The sequence below is a fragment of the Microdochium trichocladiopsis genome, assembly GCF_020744255.1.
Source record: "Microdochium trichocladiopsis strain MPI-CAGE-CH-0230 chromosome Unknown B0I36scaffold_5, whole genome shotgun sequence".
NCBI lineage: Eukaryota > Fungi > Ascomycota > Sordariomycetes > Xylariales > Microdochiaceae > Microdochium > Microdochium trichocladiopsis.
The window spans coordinates 1619129-1638987 of NW_025763548.1; the positions used below are offsets into that span (position 1 = coordinate 1619129).

The window sequence follows — 19859 nt, forward strand, 5'->3', positions numbered from 1 at the left end:
GACGGGACGGCACCCATGCAAGATGCTCAACAGCTTGCTAATACAACCTTGGAGACCGCCCTCCTCTTGCAGCAACCCCTTGCGGAGCACACACACTTGTCACCAACGTCACAGGTAGATAGATGCATGACGCACAGAAAGATGCGAGCACGAGAACACGCACTCTCTCTGGGCGCGACAGTCACACAATCACCATCGCCATCATGGCCGGTCCGTCCTGTAAGCTCCGGCGTCGACGATCCGCGCATCGACCACAAGTCTAGTTAGTGGGCGAGCCTCAACAGGGGCAGGCCAATCGCAGCTGCCGCCCATCTGAGCTTTCATCACTAGCGTTCCGGCCCCCCCCCCCCCTTCTCCCAATCCGTGGCCATACCCTTCTTTTGACACTTTTTTTTCTGCCGCTCCCGATATCGCACACCGCCCCTCCCCTTTCCTCCAATCAAGCACCCTTAAACCCGAACACGAGTACGCTGCCCAGCCAATCACCTGACTCTGACTAGCATTCCGGGTGCTGACTAACCGTTCTATGCATGAGACGGACGGATCGGTAGGCACCTAGCAAACCACGCCATCTGCCGACGGACGAGCTACTGCGTATGTTACACAGAAGCAGGGACCCAGGGCTCTCGGCCATCCGAAAAGGGTTTAGTCTCCGCTTCTCGAACGATTTTCTCGAGCGTTTCTCGACCGACCTTTTCATTGGGCGCGGGTGGGGTTGGTTGGTATTACAGTAGCATCAACCCTTTTTTTCCTCCCCCATCTGATAGGGAACTGCAAGGGTGCTCAAAGAGGTTTAGTCTCCGCCACCACATGCCATTTGTCATGATACCCTCAGCTCTGGTCCATGGTTTGATTGATGTGTGTGATTCGAGCAGCATACCCCGCCCCGCCTCGCCTGCCTGCATAGTACTGTAGAGCTCTCTCTCTCTGGCTTGCGATGGCGCAAGGATATGGCATACGTAATTGAGTGGCCAAGACGTGTCGTGACGCCCCGCTCGTTCACCAGGCAGGCCTAGTCCCAACTCGTCGAATACGGAACCGACAACTCCGTACATGGGGTTTCCACCGATTACACTCAGCGGGCGACTCAATTACGACAAGGCATGGGACTTTTACACCTTCGAGGGTTGATCACATGGCTCAAGAGGTATCGCAGCAAAGACACCAGACGATGGGTTGTTAAAGACGAATTGCGTTCAACGAGGCTAAGACTAGGACATTGCATCATTTATCATGCCTAAAGAGTCCCTTGTACACATCCCCCCGGATAACCTCGCCTCTCACTTTCGCGTCCTGCTACTCCAAACTCAAACCTTCTTCGCAGCAGCGGCTACAGCAGGAACCTCCTCGTCGAGCGGCAGGATGTCAGGCAGAGGGCCGACCGGAGTAATCGAGTACGGGTTGATCTGAGTGTGGCTACGGGTGTAGTGGTTCTTGATGTGCAAAAAGTTGGTCGTCTCCTTGAACGCTGGGTGGTTCCAGTACAGCTCACGCATCCAGCTGTGCAGCGCCGGGTAGCCCGAACGGATGTCGCGGATGTTGCACTTGAAGTGCTGGACGTAGACGGGCTGCAAGGGGCAAAAAAATGTGTCAGTTGGGCCACCACGCTGGAAAAGATAGCCACGCGGGAACTTTGGTACGACTTACATCAAACCGGATGAGGGTGACAAAGACGCGGATATCCGTCTCGGTAATGGTCTTGCCAAACCAGTACGGGCCCTCGCTCGCCGTGTCGACCAGGTGCTTCTCGGCACGGTCGAGCGCCTCAAACAGGGCCTTGACGTTGCGATCATAGGCCTCCTGTGTGGTCGCGAAGCCGCTCTTGTACACGCCGTTGTTGATGAGGTCGTACGTCCACACGCCTGTCTCGTCAATCTCCTTCCTCAGGGCCTCTGGGTACAGATCCACCTCGGCGTACTCCTTGGGCAGCTGGTCGTTGAACACGGTGCCCAGCATCCGCAAGATTTCGCTGCTCTCGTTGCTCACAATCGTGTTGGTCTTCTTGTCGAACAGTACGGGGACGGTGAAGCGCGCGTTGTAGTCGGGCTCCGCCAGGAAGTAGACGTCCCGGATGTGCGTAAAGTCCTTGTGCAGAGGATCCGGCACCACGTTCTCGCCCTCGGCGTCCTTGTCGTCGGCCGTCGCGAACCGCCATCCCTTGGCGCCCAGGTGCCAGTGCACCACAGAGTACGAGATGAAGTCCTCGAGGCCCTTGATCTTGCGCGCAATGAGCGTCCGGCACGCCCACGGGCATGCGTAGCTCACGTACAGGTGGTACCTGCCCTTCTCGGGCGGGAACTTGGCACCCGGCTCGCTCGAGATCCAGTCCCGGAACGAGCTGACTTGCCGCTTGAACTCGCCAGACTTGTCGTCGGGCTTGACCCAGTCGGTGACCTTGGATGCCTGTTGCTGGGCTGTCAGTGATGTCATCCACGGTTGCAGAGCTTTCCGATAAAAGTACACACCATTCTGATCTGAGTGCTCGGTGTGTAGACGGATGTGTTGCTAGTAGGTCTCCCAGAGTTACTGCGCAGAGGTGCCAGCAGAGTATGCACACGAGCAGAGGCTGATGTGAAGTTTCGTGTAGGAGCTTTGAGATGACCGGACAGAGGAGATCGCGCTTGGGCAGTCCAGGTGCAGGCAAGATTGGCTGGTCGTAGCTTCTCAAGAAGCTTGTGAGTGTGCATGAAGATGTGCAAGTCAATGTCTTGTCTGCTTTAGAAGTCGTCCTGGTAGTGACGAAGTCCAATACTTATGTTGAGCAGAGAAGAAGCTATATCACCACCACGAGGAGCAAGCGCCTGAGAGAGCCACAAGATCGATTAGCTCATCACCCTGTGAGGATTGGCGAGCTCTCAGTCAACTCAAGCTTTCGGTTTGTCATGGGGCTCTCAAAGCTGGGGTGGTTCCCAGATTAGCTCAGGATTACGGAGCGTGACAAAACAACCCCACCATCCACGTAGCTCCCACTATAGTAGCGTCATACTCACTCAGCACAAGCAGCAGATAGCTTCACATTCTGCGGAACGCCAATACAACAAGGATTGGCTATTTTCTAGAGCATGTCTGGAGCATGCCAAGAAGTCATGGCGAAACGCTGAATGCAGACAAACTGCCCGTAGCGCAAGCCTCCATCTGCTGTCTGCACAACAAAAGCACACGATCCGAAACCTCGCATGCCATCATCAGGGTGCCCACTCTGGAACTACCCCGCCACCCAGCTGCACCTGATTTGCGTCTGGGATATGATGGACCAGAGGACAATCCATGCACAATTCAATTGGTTCTCGAGACTGATCGTGCGTCTGATTTCTATGTAAACTACAATGATCCTTGATTGCGCCGCAAGAATAAAAGCCGTAATGCTCAACGTGCACCCATGGTTTCACCTTTCTACCGGACCTTGACCTTGATGTACGGGACCTCGACATCTTCTTCGTCCTCATCCTCAGCAACTACCTCGAAGATCACCTCCTTCTGGTGCTCCGGAATAGCCTTCTTGGACACAGTCTCAACAAGCTGGCTGAGCTTCTGGCCGAGGCGCTCCTGCAGCTTTGCCTTGGGGAAGAAACTGGCATAGAGCAGGCTCACTCCCGAGCTCAGCATGCTGATTGTGAGACCCCGACCCTTGAAGTCGTCAATGAGCTCCTGAAGCGTGACATCGGCCAACTCGAACCTGTCCCAGATCTTGTCCAAGGTGACCTTGCCGTTTGGCCCCTTGTACTCGACCTTGGGACTGGCAATAGGCTCACTGAAGCCGAAGAACGGCAGCGCAAGGTTGATGAAGCCGTTCTTGTACTGCTCAATGTCCGTCTTGCCGTCCACAATCTTGAAGAGCTCAAGGACGACCAGGCCAGTGACGAGCGCAGTCGTAGTAGCAATGGCTGGAATGATCTTGCCAGCAATGAATTTCGTCCTGTGCTTGTCTGCAGTCTCGATCTTGTAGTTCTCTGCCCGAAGGTTGCTAGCAGCAGTGATGAAGTCGATGTGGTGGTTGGTATCGTCATCCTTCTCGAACTCCACGGGGGTCAGCTTGAACCCGGCCATCTTGCTCGCTGAGGGCAGACTGTCGGTTATCTTCTGCAGCTCTGCGTTATCGTCAAAGCTGTCGTTGGCATTCGGGTCCTATGATTGATGCACTCATCAGTAACGGGTCTCCAAATAACAAGCGGGATCGAGCCACAATCACTTACTGGATCGCTGTCTTTCTCCTGGATCTTGACATTGGAGTCAGGAGAGAAATCAGGGATGATCATGTTGTCGAGAACCTTGGTGTAGAGCTCCTTGCTGACACCTGAAGTGTTGATGTTGTAGTTGAAAGCATGCAGATTGGCTGCCGCCACGATGAAGCCAAAGTGTGTCGAGTTCTTCGGGTCGAACTTGAGCGGGTCGGGAGCACGCTTCGGTCCTGACCAGAATGGAGTCCCCGATGATGACACAGAGTCCTTGGGGAAGTTGTACAGCAGCTGCTGAATAGCATTGTTGTACTGCTTCTCGAACAACATGCGGGCCCAGATGATGCAGTCCTCAAAGCTGAGCGGCTTGTCTGTGACCAGGTAGTCGCGGATCGTCTCCAAGGTGGCCTTCTCGTTGCCACCCTGCTTGAGGGTGGACTCCAGGTAGTTAGGTTGAGACAGGTACAAGTTGACGGTCTCTGCTGATTTGACGAACGATGTCTCGAAAAGCTCGCGGGCCCACGCGATGGTGTGCTCGATCTTGTTGGGGAAACTACGCAGCGTGCACATCGGGAACGACTGCTCCGGGGGATCCTGAGAAGACGAGTAGGACTCTGTAAGGTGCGGCAGCACAACTTGAGTGTTGCCCTTGGTGCCTAGTGTACCACTTTCGAGCAGAGGTTTGTGGAAGAAGACGCATCGTCTATCAACATATGTTCGCGCCTCCACGTTGTCCAGTGCGTTGGTCACGCCATCCAAAACTTCCCAGAACTCCTCGTTGAAGATGTGCTCGGTGTCGGGGCTGACACGGTCCTTCAGGCAGGTGATGTGTCCAGCAAGATCGGGGTTCATTGCCTGCACCGCAGCGGCGGCGGTGTCACTCTTCATCTGGCCGACATCCTTGGGACGGAAGAGGAACTGACGATTCAAGTTGCTCTTCTCAATCGAGTCCATATCTGTCACAATAATGCCACCCTTGGGTCCCGTTCCGAGTCCGATCATTGCCCAGTTCTTCAACATCTCACAACCAATGGCGCCAGCGCCGACCAGGAACTGCTTGACATTGCGGATCTTGTCGTGGTACTCCTTGCCGAACACCGCGATGAGGCCATCATATCTGGAACCAGTCGGCTTGCAGAGTTCCTCGGTCCGTGCCGAGTTCGATGGGAGCGACTCGAGCGAATCGAAGTAGAACCACTGTTGTATGGGGTGGAACTTGCCGGACACGGCCTTGAGCACTTCTTGCGCTGTAAGGCCACCAAATAGAGCAGCCATGGGGCTGAGATCGCCAAGAGCTTGGAAGCTGAGCTCCTTGATCAGCTTCTCGTCAATCTCGACCTGGAGCTTCTCCTTCTCGACAAACGCCTTTGCGGACGCGACCAAGACGATGGCGTCCTCCTCATTCATCGGTCGTGGAAGGCGACCTTGAGCTTGGGCAAAAGCGTGCAGGGCCTCAAAACCGACGTGGAGCTGCTGAGGCCGGTCAAACTTGGCAAAGTCCGACATGACAAACTCAGGCTCGCGGATGGCTGTGGAAATGGGCTTGAAGTCGATGAACTTGGGCATCTTGACCTGTTGGTACAATCCACCTCGCTTGTACTGACCGAGTCCTGACACATCACCAATGGAGAAGGTGTATGGGCCCTTGACTGTGATCTTCCTGGGCTCGGCGCCGTTCAGACCCTCCATCCCCTCAACTTCTGAGAAGGTGACGTAATCGCCATCCTCCAGACCGTGCCGGGTCTCGTCAAGCGCGGAGACAAGGCCCTCCTCGTCGATGCCAGCAACGATGCCGTTGAGGGGGTTCTCGCCGGTGGGATCGAGACATGTGAATTTCTTGCCGAAGTCGCAGAAGATGGAGCCAAAGAGGCCGAACGTGTCCGCGACCACGAAGTAGATGCCTTTGGAGTGGCAGTAGTCACCGATCGTAAGCTGGAGGTTGAGTGGGGTGTTCGTGAGGACGACGACTTGATACTTGTCGAACTGAGAGAGGTTCTCGCCGAGACTATTGCATCGTCCTATTAGCTGGTCTGCGCAACGTTGCTGTTTGGGTGGAGGGTGGGGCGTTGTGGAATGACGTACTTGGCAGATTCGTGAATGTTCACTGGCGTGTAGGCGTTGAGCTCGGCGACGCGTGGCGCAGTCGTGGCATCACGAGGCTTGCCGACATCTTCCGGGTGAAGGAAGAACTGTGCCGACAGGTCTTGGATGGCGACCGGCGCCGGGTCGTGCAGGGTCAAGCTCTTGACACCAGCAAGAGCAATGTTCTTGGCGATCTCGACACCGAGGCCCTTAAGGCCGACAATAAGGACGTTGGAGGCGCCCATGCGCTTCATGGCCTCGTGGCCGAGCACATAGAGCTGGCGACTGTATAACGATTCGTCGATTTCGGTTTGGCCGACGACCGAGTCGTCCACCTGGAGGCGGGTGACCAGGTCTACCTGTTCGCCAGCCATCTTGCTGTCCTGCTGGGGCCCAGGACTGGAGTCAGTGGTGGCTCGCATAGACAGATTACTGTTTGCCAGAGAAAATTTCCCTTGCGCCGAGCCGGGGCTTTCGAGAAGAACTTACGGTCAGTCTTCTCTTTGGGGAGATGGGAGTGTCTCCGTTGGAGATGGTGCGTTTGTGCCCCAGCTTGACTGTCGTTGCTGGGCTCGCGGGTACTGAAAGGGGGGTGAGCTGAATAGTCGTATCCGCAGCACAGCTGGCGTCGGCTGCTCACGATCGTGGAGTCTAGTAGCTGGTGGTGGTGGTGATGGCTGTGTCTATGTTTGGGAGCAGGTTGACGTTGTCGGCAGGCAGCCAACTCGACGGAGCTGAGCAACACGACCCCGCCACTGTTGCTGGAAGCTGCCGGCATCGACAAGTGGGGCTGGCCGCCTCTGCTTGTGGAGCGTCTGCTGACAGACACGCTGATAAATTATGGCAACGCCGCCCACTATGGCAGATGACGTAGTCAACAACAACGCCATTTCTCAAGACGGTCACGAAAGCGAGAGCAGTCGATAGCAATCAGGCAGTCGGGTTTTTGGGGTGAGGCACTTGGAGGAAATTTCGTGCTTATGCCACGGAAATACGCGGGTGGCGGGAACTCTCTCCATGCCACTTACAAGGGTGTTCATGCACTGGCTGAACGTGTAGGCATGTAGAATGACTAACGCTGACTTCTCCCAAGAACATCTAGGATGCTCTCAGATGCTTTATCTCTTCTCTACTGACTCTCTTTAGTCAATCGCTGTGATGGGAAAAAGAAAACCCGTGTCATGCAACTATGGCCGCAAATCCCCTCCGTCTAATAGTCACATCTTGAATCTGATTCGTAGTTGGTGGATAACTACATATCTCGACGCCAACATCCTATTGCCGTGACTTCACCCCTTTATGGTGTTCTTTTTCAGTACCCACGGCTCCAACAGAGTCAAACAGTATTCGTAAAGGTTGATGACTTGAACATTCGCTTCCGTGCACGCCCCTGGTTGGGGAGGGGAAGAAGTCAACCGTGGTGAGCAAGAGAGATATCCGTCCAAAGGAGATTCGAGTCCCTGTATGCTGCAAGAACCGGATGGCAACTTCATAGTGTCAAATGCAGAATTGACTGCTTGCTCATTTCTCGACTTGGCCTAAACTGGCGGCAATTCTGCAAGTATGGGAAGCCGGAGTCGTCAAGAGTAGGCTGAAAGGCAACTCAAGACCCTTTCAACAAAATGTTGCTATTGTAGCACGAGGCCAGGGATCAAACTTTCTGGCGAGAAACTCATGTGGAAATAGGCCAGACTGTCAGTGGTTCAACAACATCTCTGAAGCGCATGCGTTCACGTAGTTGACATGAGTGAACACGATGATCAGAGTCTGTAAGGGGGCTTGATTGTGTCTCGGAGAATTTTTATATGGACCTATCAGGACTCGAATGGCGAGAACTTTGGATCTACTAATCAAAGACGTCGAGTCAGAAGTTGCAAACTGCTTCGCCGAGGACTACGCCGTAGTTGAAAAGTGTGTGGCTTCCATCCCGTGCTCATCTTCTGTAAAAGAAAACATCTCAACAGAGCTATGCACCGTCAGTTGTTCATGGGATTAGAAATTCACGTCGATTGGCCTAGACATTACACCAGGACATCATGATCATGATGGTTCCACGAGATGATCGCAAATCTGTTCGCTTCTCCAGTCCTCACTTCCCGGCCAGCCTATCGACAAAGGCCGAATCAGCTGGCAACACAAAGTCCCGTAAAGCCCGCAAAACGACGACGAACAACCACCCTCGGCTCTCATCAGCAAGGATCCCGTCCTTCCTACATAGACTCCTATGTCCTACATCCTGGCCGAAAATCCTCACGTAGGCTTAACTCATCCCCTTACACACACGCCCACACATGGCTAAGCACAGGGTGGCCCCACGCCATTCTGGACATAAGCGGTCTCATCCTTCTCATCTCACATCTACTCATCTCCCAATTCTCACCGGTCGGACCCCCTCCCCCTTGTCCGCAGACGTACCGTAGTGATGGCCGCCGCGAGCGGGTACAGCATCCCGCGCAACGCCGCCCATCTAATTTCCAGCAAGGGGTTTTACAACCCTTAAAATAAAAGTCAGCCACAACCGTCTCTCGTAACAAAGACCCAATCACGTCCCAGAAGAAAGAACCGCGCCTGCGCCCGCGCGAAATCCCGCCCTACTCTCATGAGTTATACGAGCCGGGCCAGGCTGGCAAGGAGAGAGAGAGGGAGATGAGGCTGACGCCGCGGCTCCATGCCGGCCGATCCCTCGCCCTTGCACATGATCAAAGTCCTGATATGTCTGTGCCTTGCTTTCCTTGCCATCACAACGGTAGGTATTATGTCGCTGCGTCCCAGGCAGCCCAGGCAGCCCAGTCGACATAAGCCTCCTTGGCTCATCCATTCCCTTGCTCCTTCGTTTCAGGGAAAGCTGGTTACGCACATGATAAGCGCCGCGCTCATATTAACACAGCCACCTTCTCGTATACAACTTCCACTGCCGTCAGGGAGGGAGAGAAGATGCAAGCAAGGTTGCATCATCCGTACGCGCGCTAGAGAAACGACGACACAGACAAACGACAAAGGGGTACTACATAAGTACCTAGGTGCCCATGCCGACCTGTTGGCACTCGTTCGAATGGCTTCTTGTCATTCTTCTTAAACACTTCCAAAGACATGGCGCAGGAAATCCGAGCAATATGCACTAGAACGACTGGAGATGAGGACAGTTGCAGTGCTTACTATCAAAAGCCGCACCAACTTTGGAAGGGTACATTCATAGCTTATAAAGCCGTCGATTTCAGTTGTTGGCCAAGCGTGCCTTCATAATGAAATCATGGTCATGATCTTCCACTTAAAAGTAGACACGCCACAGAGAGCAAAAATCTCCCACGAAGATCTAAGATTTGTAAATAAGCAACAATCTCTTGATATTCAATTTCTCCGCGTCCTCTAGATGTGCCCCTAGTCTGCTAAACTCCCTCTCCCACCGCGCGGGGATCGTCTTCCCTCCCCACCGATCATCATTGAAAATCGTGGCGCATGTTCATAAAAGCCGTTCCAAAACCGTCGTCCCCAGGCAGGCCCCGTCATAATCTATCGTCAAAGGAGTGAACGTACGTGGGTATACAGCAGATTACTTTGACCAAACAAAACCAAAACCCAAAAAATGGGGGCAAAATGCCAAAAACCTCTCTCTTCTCTTCCTCTCGCTCGTGTCTTCCTATGCAAACAGCTCCCTCCTTTCCCCCATGCAAAACATTATATATTCGCTCCAAATAAAAGCATTAAAAAGTATCGTGGCGCGCACCCCCCTGGGAAGTGTGTTGCGTGCTAAGCAGCAGACAACACGTTCCCGGTGGTGCGTTCTTCATTAAGGATCGTCATGAATATTATTAGTTCTTTCGTGAAGAAAGAAGATCGCCCGCACGGACAAGGCTTGTTCTCCTCTGCTCCCATCATGCAGATGGGTTCAGAGCAGAAAGGACAAGTCGTCTGTGCCATGGCGAGAGAAGAAGTGGCTGGAAAACAGGCTTGGGTGATGATGCCTGCGGGGAGCCGTCTCTCCTGCCTCTCCAACTCGTTTCAAACTCTTCGCTTAGAGCAGGAGCGAGAAAAAGATCGAGGCCAAAGTGGCAAGAACCGAGGCTGACGCACCGGATCCCAATCCGCGCGACGTCAGGAACGAAGCGCCGGCAGTCGGGATGTAAGTGGGCACAGTCTGAGTTCCGGTGCTGCCGGTGCCGGTCGTAGACGTGCTGGAGATCGGGACAGTCCCGTTGGAGCTGCTCGTCGGCTCAATCACGCCCGCACCTGTGCTGCTGGTTGAGCTGCCAGAGGCCGATCCAGATGACGATGTGCTGGACCCGACACCAGCAGCGCTAAAGCTTGCGCTCGTCTCGCTCGACGAGGACTCGCTTGAGGAGCTTGCGGTCGAGGTGTCAGTGGCACTGGATTCGCTAGACGAGCTCGTTGAGGTACTTGAGCTATCCGAGAGACCATCAGTCGGGGGCTGAGAAGAAGTGCTGTCACTAGAGCTCGTAGGGCTTGTGGTAGAACTTGTGCTGCTGGAAGGGGGAACAGTCTCAGCAGGTGGTGTCGACGGTGTGGTGGTAGAACTCGATGTAGGCGTAGGAGTCGAGGACGAGGTGGGAGGCGGCGGTGGCGGGGTAGTGGAGGATGAAGTGACGGGCGGGATTGAGATGGAGACAAATGTCGAAGAGCTGGCGGGAGGTGCTCCCGTCCCGCTCGTCTGAGAGGTTGAGCTGGTTCCGCCAGGCAGACCAGTTGATGAGGGCGTGCCTCCGGGAGGGGACGCATTGCAGAAATCGAGGTACTCGTCTAGCGCAAGATCAAGCGTATCACGCGGCGGCTCTTCACCCGTGTCGGTGTTCGCTGCAATGCATACATTGCAGTCGGCGACAGCTGTGAGGAACCCAGATCCGGCCGCGCAAAGCTGTGGTACCAAACCAATGGGCTGCGCGATATTGAGGGCAATCGTGCAGGTATCATAGCAGACAGCGGGGAGCGTGAGCCGCTTCAGCAGAGCGTGGCGCTCCTCGAGGTGAACGGCAGGCGAGGGCTTTGGCCGGAAGTTTCCATTGTGAGTCTGGGGCCAGTCTGACAAGCTTGCCTGAGACTCCCAGTTGCCTGTTGTGATGGTAGTCACGTAAGGATAACCGTAACCATCCTGGGTCGTGGTAACAATGACCTCCTTCTCGAAAATATCGAAGCTGAGGCCGAACGACCTTGGATCGAGGTAGAAGATTCCTTCCACGTACTCGATGTAGCCAGTCTCACCCTCGGGCCACTCGATGAGGGGAACGTAAGGAGCCGGTACACAGTACTGAGGCGGACAGACAAAGTCTCTCGCAGGGAAGCCTGCATAGACCTCGCAGCCCGCAGGCTTAGGCTGGTTACAAACAAAACCGGGTTCACAGCCAAAGACCAAGTTCGACGACGCATTGAATGTGTTTGCAAGGAATGAGCCGGGCTCGTTTGTTGGGGCGGGACAGATACTCGTGTACACTGTTGACGGTGGCTGGGTTATGGTCGTCGGGGGAATAGTCACTGTGGTGGCAGAAACAATGGTGGTCAATGATCCCGGCAAAGTGACGAAGGACGTTGCCGTCGTTCCGGGAAGAGTCGTTACTGAGCCAGGAAGCTGCGTCGTAGCGGTAGTCGTATCAGTGTCTGTAGTGGTAGTGGTGGTAGTCGTAGGCTGAGTGGTAGTTGTAGGCTGCGTGGTTGTGGTGGTGGTGGGCTCCGTGGTTGTGGTGGTAGTTGTCGTGGGCTCCGTGGTAGTCGTAGGCTGAGTGGTTGTAGTAGTAGTTGTCGTGGGCTCAGTGGTAGTTGTAGGCTGAGTGGTTGTAGTAGTGGTTGTCGTGGGCTCAGTGGTGGTGGTGGTAGTGGTCGTTGGGACTGAAACGGAAGTTGTGGTGGTGGTCGTTGTAGGTTCCGTTGTGGTGGTAGTGGTTGTCGTAGTTGTCGACGATGACTCCACAACCGTGGCAGTGGTTGTGGTTGTCGCCCAGGTTGTGGACACGACACAACGAGTGTCGTTCTCCGTGTAGTCAGTGACTGGATAGTCTGACTCGGGATAGTCCGTTGGGTAGCCGTCCGTGGGGTACGGAGCTGGGTAGCCATCAGTGGCGCAGATGGTGACAGTGACGGGATAGGACTGGAAGTGTTTTGAAAGTGAGTCAATTGACATGCGCAATGGAGCAACAACCTGACGGCATCACTTACAGATGTCCTGATCTCTGTAGTGGTTGTTGTGGTGACCTCCTCATCAGTCGTCGTGTATGTGGTTGGAGGCGCCGTGACTGTCACATAACACGTAGAGACCTCTGTCGTCGTGGAAGTGACTGTGGTAGTGACAGGATCGCAAGTAGGATACGTAGGATACTCGTCGCAAACCGGATAGTCGTCACAGACCGGGCATGGTTCGCAAGCCGGGTAGTCTGGATATGTGGTGAGCCCAACATTACCACTTGTGGGTGCTGATGATGCAGAGGCCGCTTCCGGCCGACCTTGAGCGAGAGCAGCGAAAGTAATGGCCGAGATGGCCGTGAAGCCCGTGAAGCCAACCATTTTGAGAGCGATGGTCGTTCTGACCCTAGATCAGAGCAAAACGAAGGCAGTGTCCGCGTTTTGGGAACGTCGGATTTTGACAATGGCCTAGGACGCGATCCGCTGTGCTGAACGGTAAGCGGGTGCTCATGGATAAGAGTACAACAGAGGGGGTCTCTCTAGCCCTTTTGTTGCTGCCGGCTGGGACAACAATAGGATTGTTTGTGCAGCTTCGGACATGCTCTGCAGCAGGGAGGCTGGCCCAGTGGCCCAATGGGGCAGATGACAGCCTGACCAGGGACCCTGGGAAAGCTTTGTGCCCATGTAAGTGGAAGTTGGCGATGCCCCGTACCGCTACGGTAGCTCTCCCTCCCACGTACGACACACCGACGGCAGAGGCTTAACATCTTGCACGATATAGTCCGTGCTCGTGTTGTGGCCATGCCGATGCTTGGTCAGTACTAGCTGCATCTGCTGCGCTCAACGGAGAATTGTCTTTTAATCCTGAAAGAGTCGGCAGCTACTTGATGCTGGGAATTCCTCGCCCTCTGGCTGTCTGTTTCGAAACACAATTCTCCATGATACAACGACCACTTGGTACAGACGCACGTATGTGAGCAGGCCAACCTGAGGGAAGCAGCACGGGCGCGAAGGAAAGATGGGCCAGAGCGGATTGGACCAGAGTGCGAAAGCTTATGGCTCCGCAATCACACTGGGCTGACCAAATCATCGGATATACTGCGTAGAGAGGAGAGGGGAGGGGGTAGCAATAGCCATGCGCGTAACCTGCGTCGGGATGAGCTGTCAATAATGCGACTCGAGGCCGACCTTGCAACGTGGTGGGGACGAACTCGGCCATGGACAGGCAGAGCACAACGCACACGCCCAGAGCTAGTTGATGCCTGGCCAACCTCTGCAAGGGTAGCTCTACATACATAGTAGTAGACTGTCTGCGTGCCGTGAGAACGCTGGGTGGCCGTGGGGTCCAAGATGGCAGACCGCTTGCCACGACAGAACTGAGACCTGGCTAGCCGCTGACGACGTTGGCGGGCAGAGTCGAGGTTGGCTCGCTTGCTGGCTGGCCGCATCGGACCGTGACCCGGAGGGTGCTCCGGCTGGACGAGGGCGGCGAGGGGACGGGGGCGGCGAGCGGCCTGAATGGGAGTCTAGTGCTGATCAGTGTAAGCACGGCTGGGCGAGGATGGCCAGGGAGCCCGGAGGGGGTGCGATGCGGCTGTGCTCTGCGTTGCGACGCCAGTCTGATGGCGCCAGCGGGTGCAGTCGAGGCTGGGCCGAGAGTAGTTGCTTGGCGACGGCGGCGCTGACCTCGGAGGACAGCCCATCATCAAAACCCATCTGCCGTGCCATTGTGCCAGCCTCGCCATCGCCCTGCGGCCGTATGCCGCAGCCAATCGCAGCCGGCTCAATGTTGGACCCCTGTCAGGCCAAGCGTGCGCCTGGTGCCTGGTCCGTCAGCCACCAGCGACCAAAATAACCGCAGGCAAGGGTCGCTGAGGTGGCATCGTGGCGGGCGGGCGGGACAAAGAGGAAGGTGGGCTGGCCCTGCTGGCGTTCTTCACCAAGTGACAGACGTGCCCGGCTCTGACAGCCCCTCGCCCGCCTTGTCGGAGGCGGGTCCTGATTCGCCAGCCTTGTGGGACGGAGAATTGGAGTAGACTTCTCACCACTTGCTGTCCTGTCCGGTCCTAGGCATAGCCAGAGGAGAGGGAGAGGGGGTGTGTATGCCGGCCAGAACACAGATCATCGGAGGCCACCATGCATGCCATCTGTGCAGTCTGGGGTGCGCAAGAACAAGCACATAGCAACCACGATATCGATACTTTGTTGTCGTCGTGGCGCCGCCATGAACAGGGCGACGGACAAAATAGAAACAACCAACGGGCCCTAGATTAGCGGCACCCGCGCTAGGCCCAGACAGGCGAGGCGCGCTTGTTGGCAGTCCCTTAGCTCCTTCAGCCTGCAAGTCGTGAGAGCCGTGCTCGGACGATGATAATATCGCAACAACTTCCTCCTCCACAGCGCAGGAGTCGTCAAGTCCCAGCACCGTCTGTCTACGTGGTCTCCGAAGACCTGCACATCTCATGCACGAGCTGGCCGCCACGGCATCGTCTCATCAACCGATCGCCAGGCCGGCCAAGTTCGGAGCGGCGTGCCGGGTACAGCAACCGCGTGCTCACGTTGCCTCTAAGCGACCCTCCTCTCCCTCTTCCTCTTCCCCCGCTCGCTCCCCGGTGGAGTTCTTCGCCCAGCCAGGCTGCGCCCTCGACGGGAATCATGAGCACGGCCTTCACTCGCGGAGATTGGAACTGTTCCCTGGCCTCAAGCCACTCAGCTGATACTGACTCAACTTCCCAGGCTATAGCCAGAGCCACAATCTCCGTCGCCCACGCAGCTCTGTCCACGCCAACGGTCCCACCTAGCCCGCCCCGGAGCCACAGCCTTGCGGTCAGAGAGCCATTTCCTCTTTGGCCCCGGACCGCGTGAGGGGTCATTGCTGGCCTCCCTCACGCCCCTCGACCCTGCAACAGTGGGATCCTGGTCCTTGCAAGCAGCCAACGGCAGCAGACAGGGGTCTACATGGCCCAATCAGCTTGCACCGCCTTCTTGATCCATGCAAGTATTGCTGACGGGCAAACTCTGACTGAATGTCCCCTCTCAGCCAACTCGGTTGCCAACTCGGTCAGGGTCGTGACTCTTCGCTCCATCTCGGGCTGGGCTGACGGTCTCTGCCTCGCCCAACACCTCCCTCTTTCGGTCAGACCGTGCTGGGACTGAGGACTCGATGCTGACCACCGATCATTCCGGATGATTTGGGTCAGACGACTGCGAGATCCTGACATGAGCTGCAAAATGCTCCTTTGCCCCAGGTTGAACTGGGAAAGCCAGCCTTGAAGTATGCTCACCAGAGCCGACTTGGAGTTGGTCGCGTACGGCTTTATACTCTCTGTCTATTACATCTGATGTGTTGGGGAGATTTTCGCAAGTGATTGGGCACTCGGCGAGAACGGTTTGGGATTCATGGTGATGAATCTGTCTATGGCAATTATCTCGCATGGTCATGAGGAGCGGTCTTCACAGCTTCTCTGGGATTTCGGGGACAAACAATTAAGGGCGAGAGTTGGTGCTCGCCACCTCATGCCCTGGGAAGCTCTTCCTGTCGAATAAATTGGCGAACCATATTCGAAATACTGCAGGTCCGCTTTTGGATTCGTCTAGATGGGTGGGGAAATTCGCGATGATATGCTCAGAATGCCTACAGATACGCTCGACTTTCTGCGTCCATGTCAGAAGCCATTCGCCACCCGGAGAGGCGGCGACTCTGTCAGATGAGTGAGGGGCCTGGAACTTACCAGGGTTCCGGCAGCAGCTGGACTCCATACCACGGGTACCCTGCCTGGAGAGACCCAGCGTACATGGCTGCTCCAAGGGTCATCTGCAAGGCAGGCCCTCTCTGACCTTTACCTCAAAGAGGAACGCCTGGCAAGCAGCACTGTTTGCACTGCTCTCCTCTTCTTTGGTGACCTCAAAATCAATGTCCCTTGCTTGATTTTACACACTGACCAATACAGCAAGCCACAAGGTGAGCAGGCTGCTGGGCATTGGCGCTGAGAAGCCCTTTATTCGCCATATCGTCTGCTCGAGCGCACGGTGTTTGCCAGTTTTGTCGGCAAGGCCTCCATGGAGTGAGCGGTAATACGGGCACGGCACCTTTTAGCCCTTCCAGACGCTTCACTACTGCTCCGCATCTCTAGGCTCGTCCTCGCTAGCCTCTGGACCATCAGGCGCAATATTGTCAACCAAGATGTCGTCCACCTTGACCAAGTTCGCGCTGTTGGCCCTCTCTACGGGTGCGCTGGTGGAGGGCCAGTTTTCTGGCTGGATAAAAGACCAGCGCAACACCACACTCTGTCGCTGGCCATCATTACGAGGTGCGTCTCGCACGACAAGACAGCTCCTTTTTTCCGTAAGGCGCCTTTGCTGACACAGTCCATAGCCTCGGCGATACAGGACGCCGTCTATCTGGACGGCGGGAGGATTTTCTGGGTGCCTGGGATGAGTGATGGCCATTATGAACTACCACAATCGGACAGTATGTTGGCCCCTATGTCGAGTTTCAGATCACAGCTAAAGACTTTCGACAGACAACCCACTGGCGCTGGCTTACAAGCTCAATTTCAGCCGGCCCTTCGACACTTCCACAGGCTTCAATTACACAAACCTGCTGGAACCAATGCCAAAGGTCGGCAGTGGCAATGCCGGAACGAATGTGGCTCCCAACTACGCAGACGGAGCAATGCTCGCTAATGATCACGAGTTCTTTCTCTACGGCGGCACATCACAGAACATCCCAATCTACAGACCCCAAGCTGGAAACGAGATCGTCGGGTACAGACTAAGTCAGTACACTACCGCTGCGGTGCCTGGGCAATTTTTTCCCGGAGGTTTCTTCGGGCTACTGCCAGATACAGTCACTCGGTACATCACATTTGGCGGAGGCGCCAGTGCTCCGTCCGAGAACAAAGCTTGGTACTTCAGTGGCATGCGCTCTGCTTCGGGAGGGCCGATATTCTCTTCCTTTAGCAACAAAACCATCGCCCCGACCAATACTTCACAAACGCTCATCACCTTGGACATGGGCCAGCAGAACTTTGAAACATGGTCAAACACGACCGTGCCCAACAAGATCACGGCTCGCGCGAACCCCGAGGTCGTCTGGGTTCCTGTTGGCCCGCAGGGCATCTTGGCTGTGTTGGGAGGCGTGACATTTCCAGATTATGCTACAGCAGCTGGCGTATCTGAAGATGCCGGGCAAAGCGTAAGTCAGACCCAGAACTACCACGGCATAGCTGTGATTGCGCTAACAGTCCTGTAGATGCTGGACAGTCCCAAATTCATGGAGGAGATCAGCATCTACGACGTTGCATCTGGTTCATGGTACAAGCAAACGACCACAGGAGATATCCCCGGCCAGCTAGCGCAGGGTTGCACCGTTGTAGCCACTGCCCAAGATGCCTCAAGCTTCAACATCTACTGGTACGGTGGCTACCCAGCGCTGAAGAGCAACCAGGGGTTCGAGGACGGAGTCTGGGTTCTGTCCCTGCCTTCGTTCATCTGGACAAAGGTGAATAACGGGACGATACCACATGCTCGGATCGGCCACAAGTGCGTGCGACCATATCCAGACCAGATGATGTCCATTGGTGGCATTGCGCAGTCTTCAGGTTCTGTGGTCGGCTGCCTCGAGGGCGTCGTTCAAGTCTTCAACCTGACCTCGGCTGAGTGGCTGAGCTCCTACAACCCGTCAGTCTATATGAGCAACTACTCCATCCCAGACAAAGTGGTCCAGGCCATTGGCGGTACACCGGCGGGCGGTGCCACCCAGAAAACCCCAAGGGGCGGCTGGGACGAAGAGGATCTCGGTGGCATCTTCGCCAAGGCGTATGACCGGAACAAGATAACCACCTACTTTCCTTATGCTTCCGACACCTCGGAGCCACCGCCGCGTACAGATCTGGATGTGGGCAGCGGCGGCCTTCCTTCCTGGGTCGCCCCCGTGCTGGGCGTTGTGCTTGGCCTGGTCTTCCTCTCGGCACTGGTCGTGGCCATTCTTCTGTACCGACGCCGCAAGCTACTGAAGCGCAACGGTGGCACGACGACCGTGTCTACCGCGGACGAGAACGGCGGCCGCATCCTGTCGTGGATCCGCGGTCAGCACAGCGAAAAGGCGCCGACGGTCATGACGGAGGACACGACACTGCACCTCAATGACCTGGACAGCAAGATTGCACCAATGGTGGGGAGCCATGCCACTGGGCCTTCCACGGTTGCGACGTACGAAGCACCAAACAACATTCTCTACGAGATGGACGGTAAGTTTATTCTATCGAACACTGACGTTTCCTGTGGGTGGACACATCAAGACTGACATATGCTGCCTACCGCACCAGACACTTCCCGGCCCCCCGAGCTCAGCGACACCGGCCTGACGCCAGTCGACATTATCAACAAGCACACGCACTTTGCCAAGCGGCCCGAGCACAGGCGGCACCAGTCTGGCTCATGGCAGTCTGGCACCGTCTCGCAGGAGCACGCGCGCTCCGTGAGCCCCAACTATGCCAGCGGCAGTGAGCGCCCGGACTCGCCATCTATCGGAAACCCCATCAGCAGCCCGAGCAGCGGCAGTCTCGCCGTCGCCGGCCCCGGCGCCAGCGCCAGTGGCGTGCACTCCTCGGCGGCCTCAATGACGGCCCCCGCAGCCGCGGGCCTGCCGCCGCTCATGGACAACCATCACCAGCAGGCCAGCAGCACAGCGCCGCCGCCGCCCCGGAACGCCGTAATCAGCGGCATATCCCTCCTCAGCGAGCAGGACCGGACTCACCTCCGCCACCTGAGCGCCTCGAGCGTCAGCTCTGCCACCGCCACGCTGCCAAACTCGGCCGGCCTCGTAAACGGCTTCCAGCAGCACCAGGACCACGATGAACAGTACCAGCAAGTTGGCCCAGCCGAAGTGGCAGGCGACTATCCACCACCAGTCTCTCCCTCGGCGATGGGCACCCTGGACCTGCGCGGCGCCGGCATGGGGACGCTCCTCTCGCCCACGCCGCCGATAAGTCCGCCCACGGCAGAGGAGCGCGAGGGCATGGACTACCTGACTTCACAGCCGGTGCGGTCAGCGGCGGGCGGCGACCAACGGAGGAGTGTCTTCCACGAGGACACGGATGAGTTTGGTCAGCAGCAGCAACAACAGCAGCATCAGCCAAGACAGCCATAGAGAGAAGTCGGCGGCAGGCGCAGGTGTAGTAAACTTGAGAGTTGGAAAGTGAGAAAACTTCAGGAATGAGTTTCGCCCCTTTGGGCTGTTGTTCCCTGGATGTTGGGTGGTCATTTTTCAGCATTTTTACGACTCTGAACGACGACTAGTTTTATTGTATTTAATCGTAGTTTTCTCAAATATTGGCGACCGATCGATCATATAGGCATCGTCTTTCCCTTGCTCAGTCTGGGGTGCTGACCTGGTTCCCATGATTTCTTTGAACCCAGGAAAGTCAATGCCTACGTCCTTTCATCTCCTTCACGGAGTTTAGTACACGAATA

General features: G+C 56.0%; 4 protein-coding genes across 4 annotated transcripts; 1 reads left to right on the forward strand and 3 right to left on the reverse strand.

Annotated features, from left to right (window-relative positions):
• Positions 1–1307: 1307 nt before the first annotated feature.
• B0I36DRAFT_243026 (glutathione S-transferase) lies at positions 1308–2430 on the reverse strand (the record flags this gene model as incomplete). Its single annotated transcript, XM_046149957.1, has 2 exons — positions 1308–1568; positions 1648–2430. The coding sequence occupies 2 exons, from the start codon at positions 2428–2430 to the stop codon at positions 1308–1310; spliced, it is 1044 nt and encodes a 347-aa protein (XP_046012747.1).
• Positions 2431–3257: 827 nt separating this feature from the next.
• On the reverse strand, positions 3258–6945 carry B0I36DRAFT_267760 (uncharacterized protein). Its single transcript, XM_046151234.1, has 4 exons — positions 6747–6945; positions 6258–6643; positions 4194–6180; positions 3258–4125 (listed from the first exon to the last, which is right to left on the reverse strand). Exons 2-4 carry the CDS (start codon positions 6629–6631, stop codon positions 3394–3396), a joined length of 3093 nt encoding a protein of 1030 aa, XP_046012748.1. The 5' UTR covers positions 6632–6643; positions 6747–6945; the 3' UTR covers positions 3258–3393.
• A 3193-nt stretch (positions 6946–10138) lies between these two features.
• B0I36DRAFT_118162 (uncharacterized protein) lies at positions 10139–12586 on the reverse strand. The gene has a single exon (XM_046147996.1). The coding sequence runs from the start codon at positions 12382–12384 to the stop codon at positions 10270–10272; it is 2115 nt and encodes a 704-aa protein (XP_046012749.1). The 5' UTR covers positions 12385–12586; the 3' UTR covers positions 10139–10269.
• Positions 12587–16566: 3980 nt separating this feature from the next.
• Positions 16567–19536, forward strand: B0I36DRAFT_349202 (uncharacterized protein; the record flags this gene model as incomplete). Its single annotated transcript, XM_046156772.1, has 5 exons — positions 16567–16693; positions 16759–16854; positions 16907–17580; positions 17638–18634; positions 18713–19536. The coding sequence occupies 5 exons, from the start codon at positions 16567–16569 to the stop codon at positions 19534–19536; spliced, it is 2718 nt and encodes a 905-aa protein (XP_046012750.1).
• Positions 19537–19859: the final 323 nt, after the last annotated feature.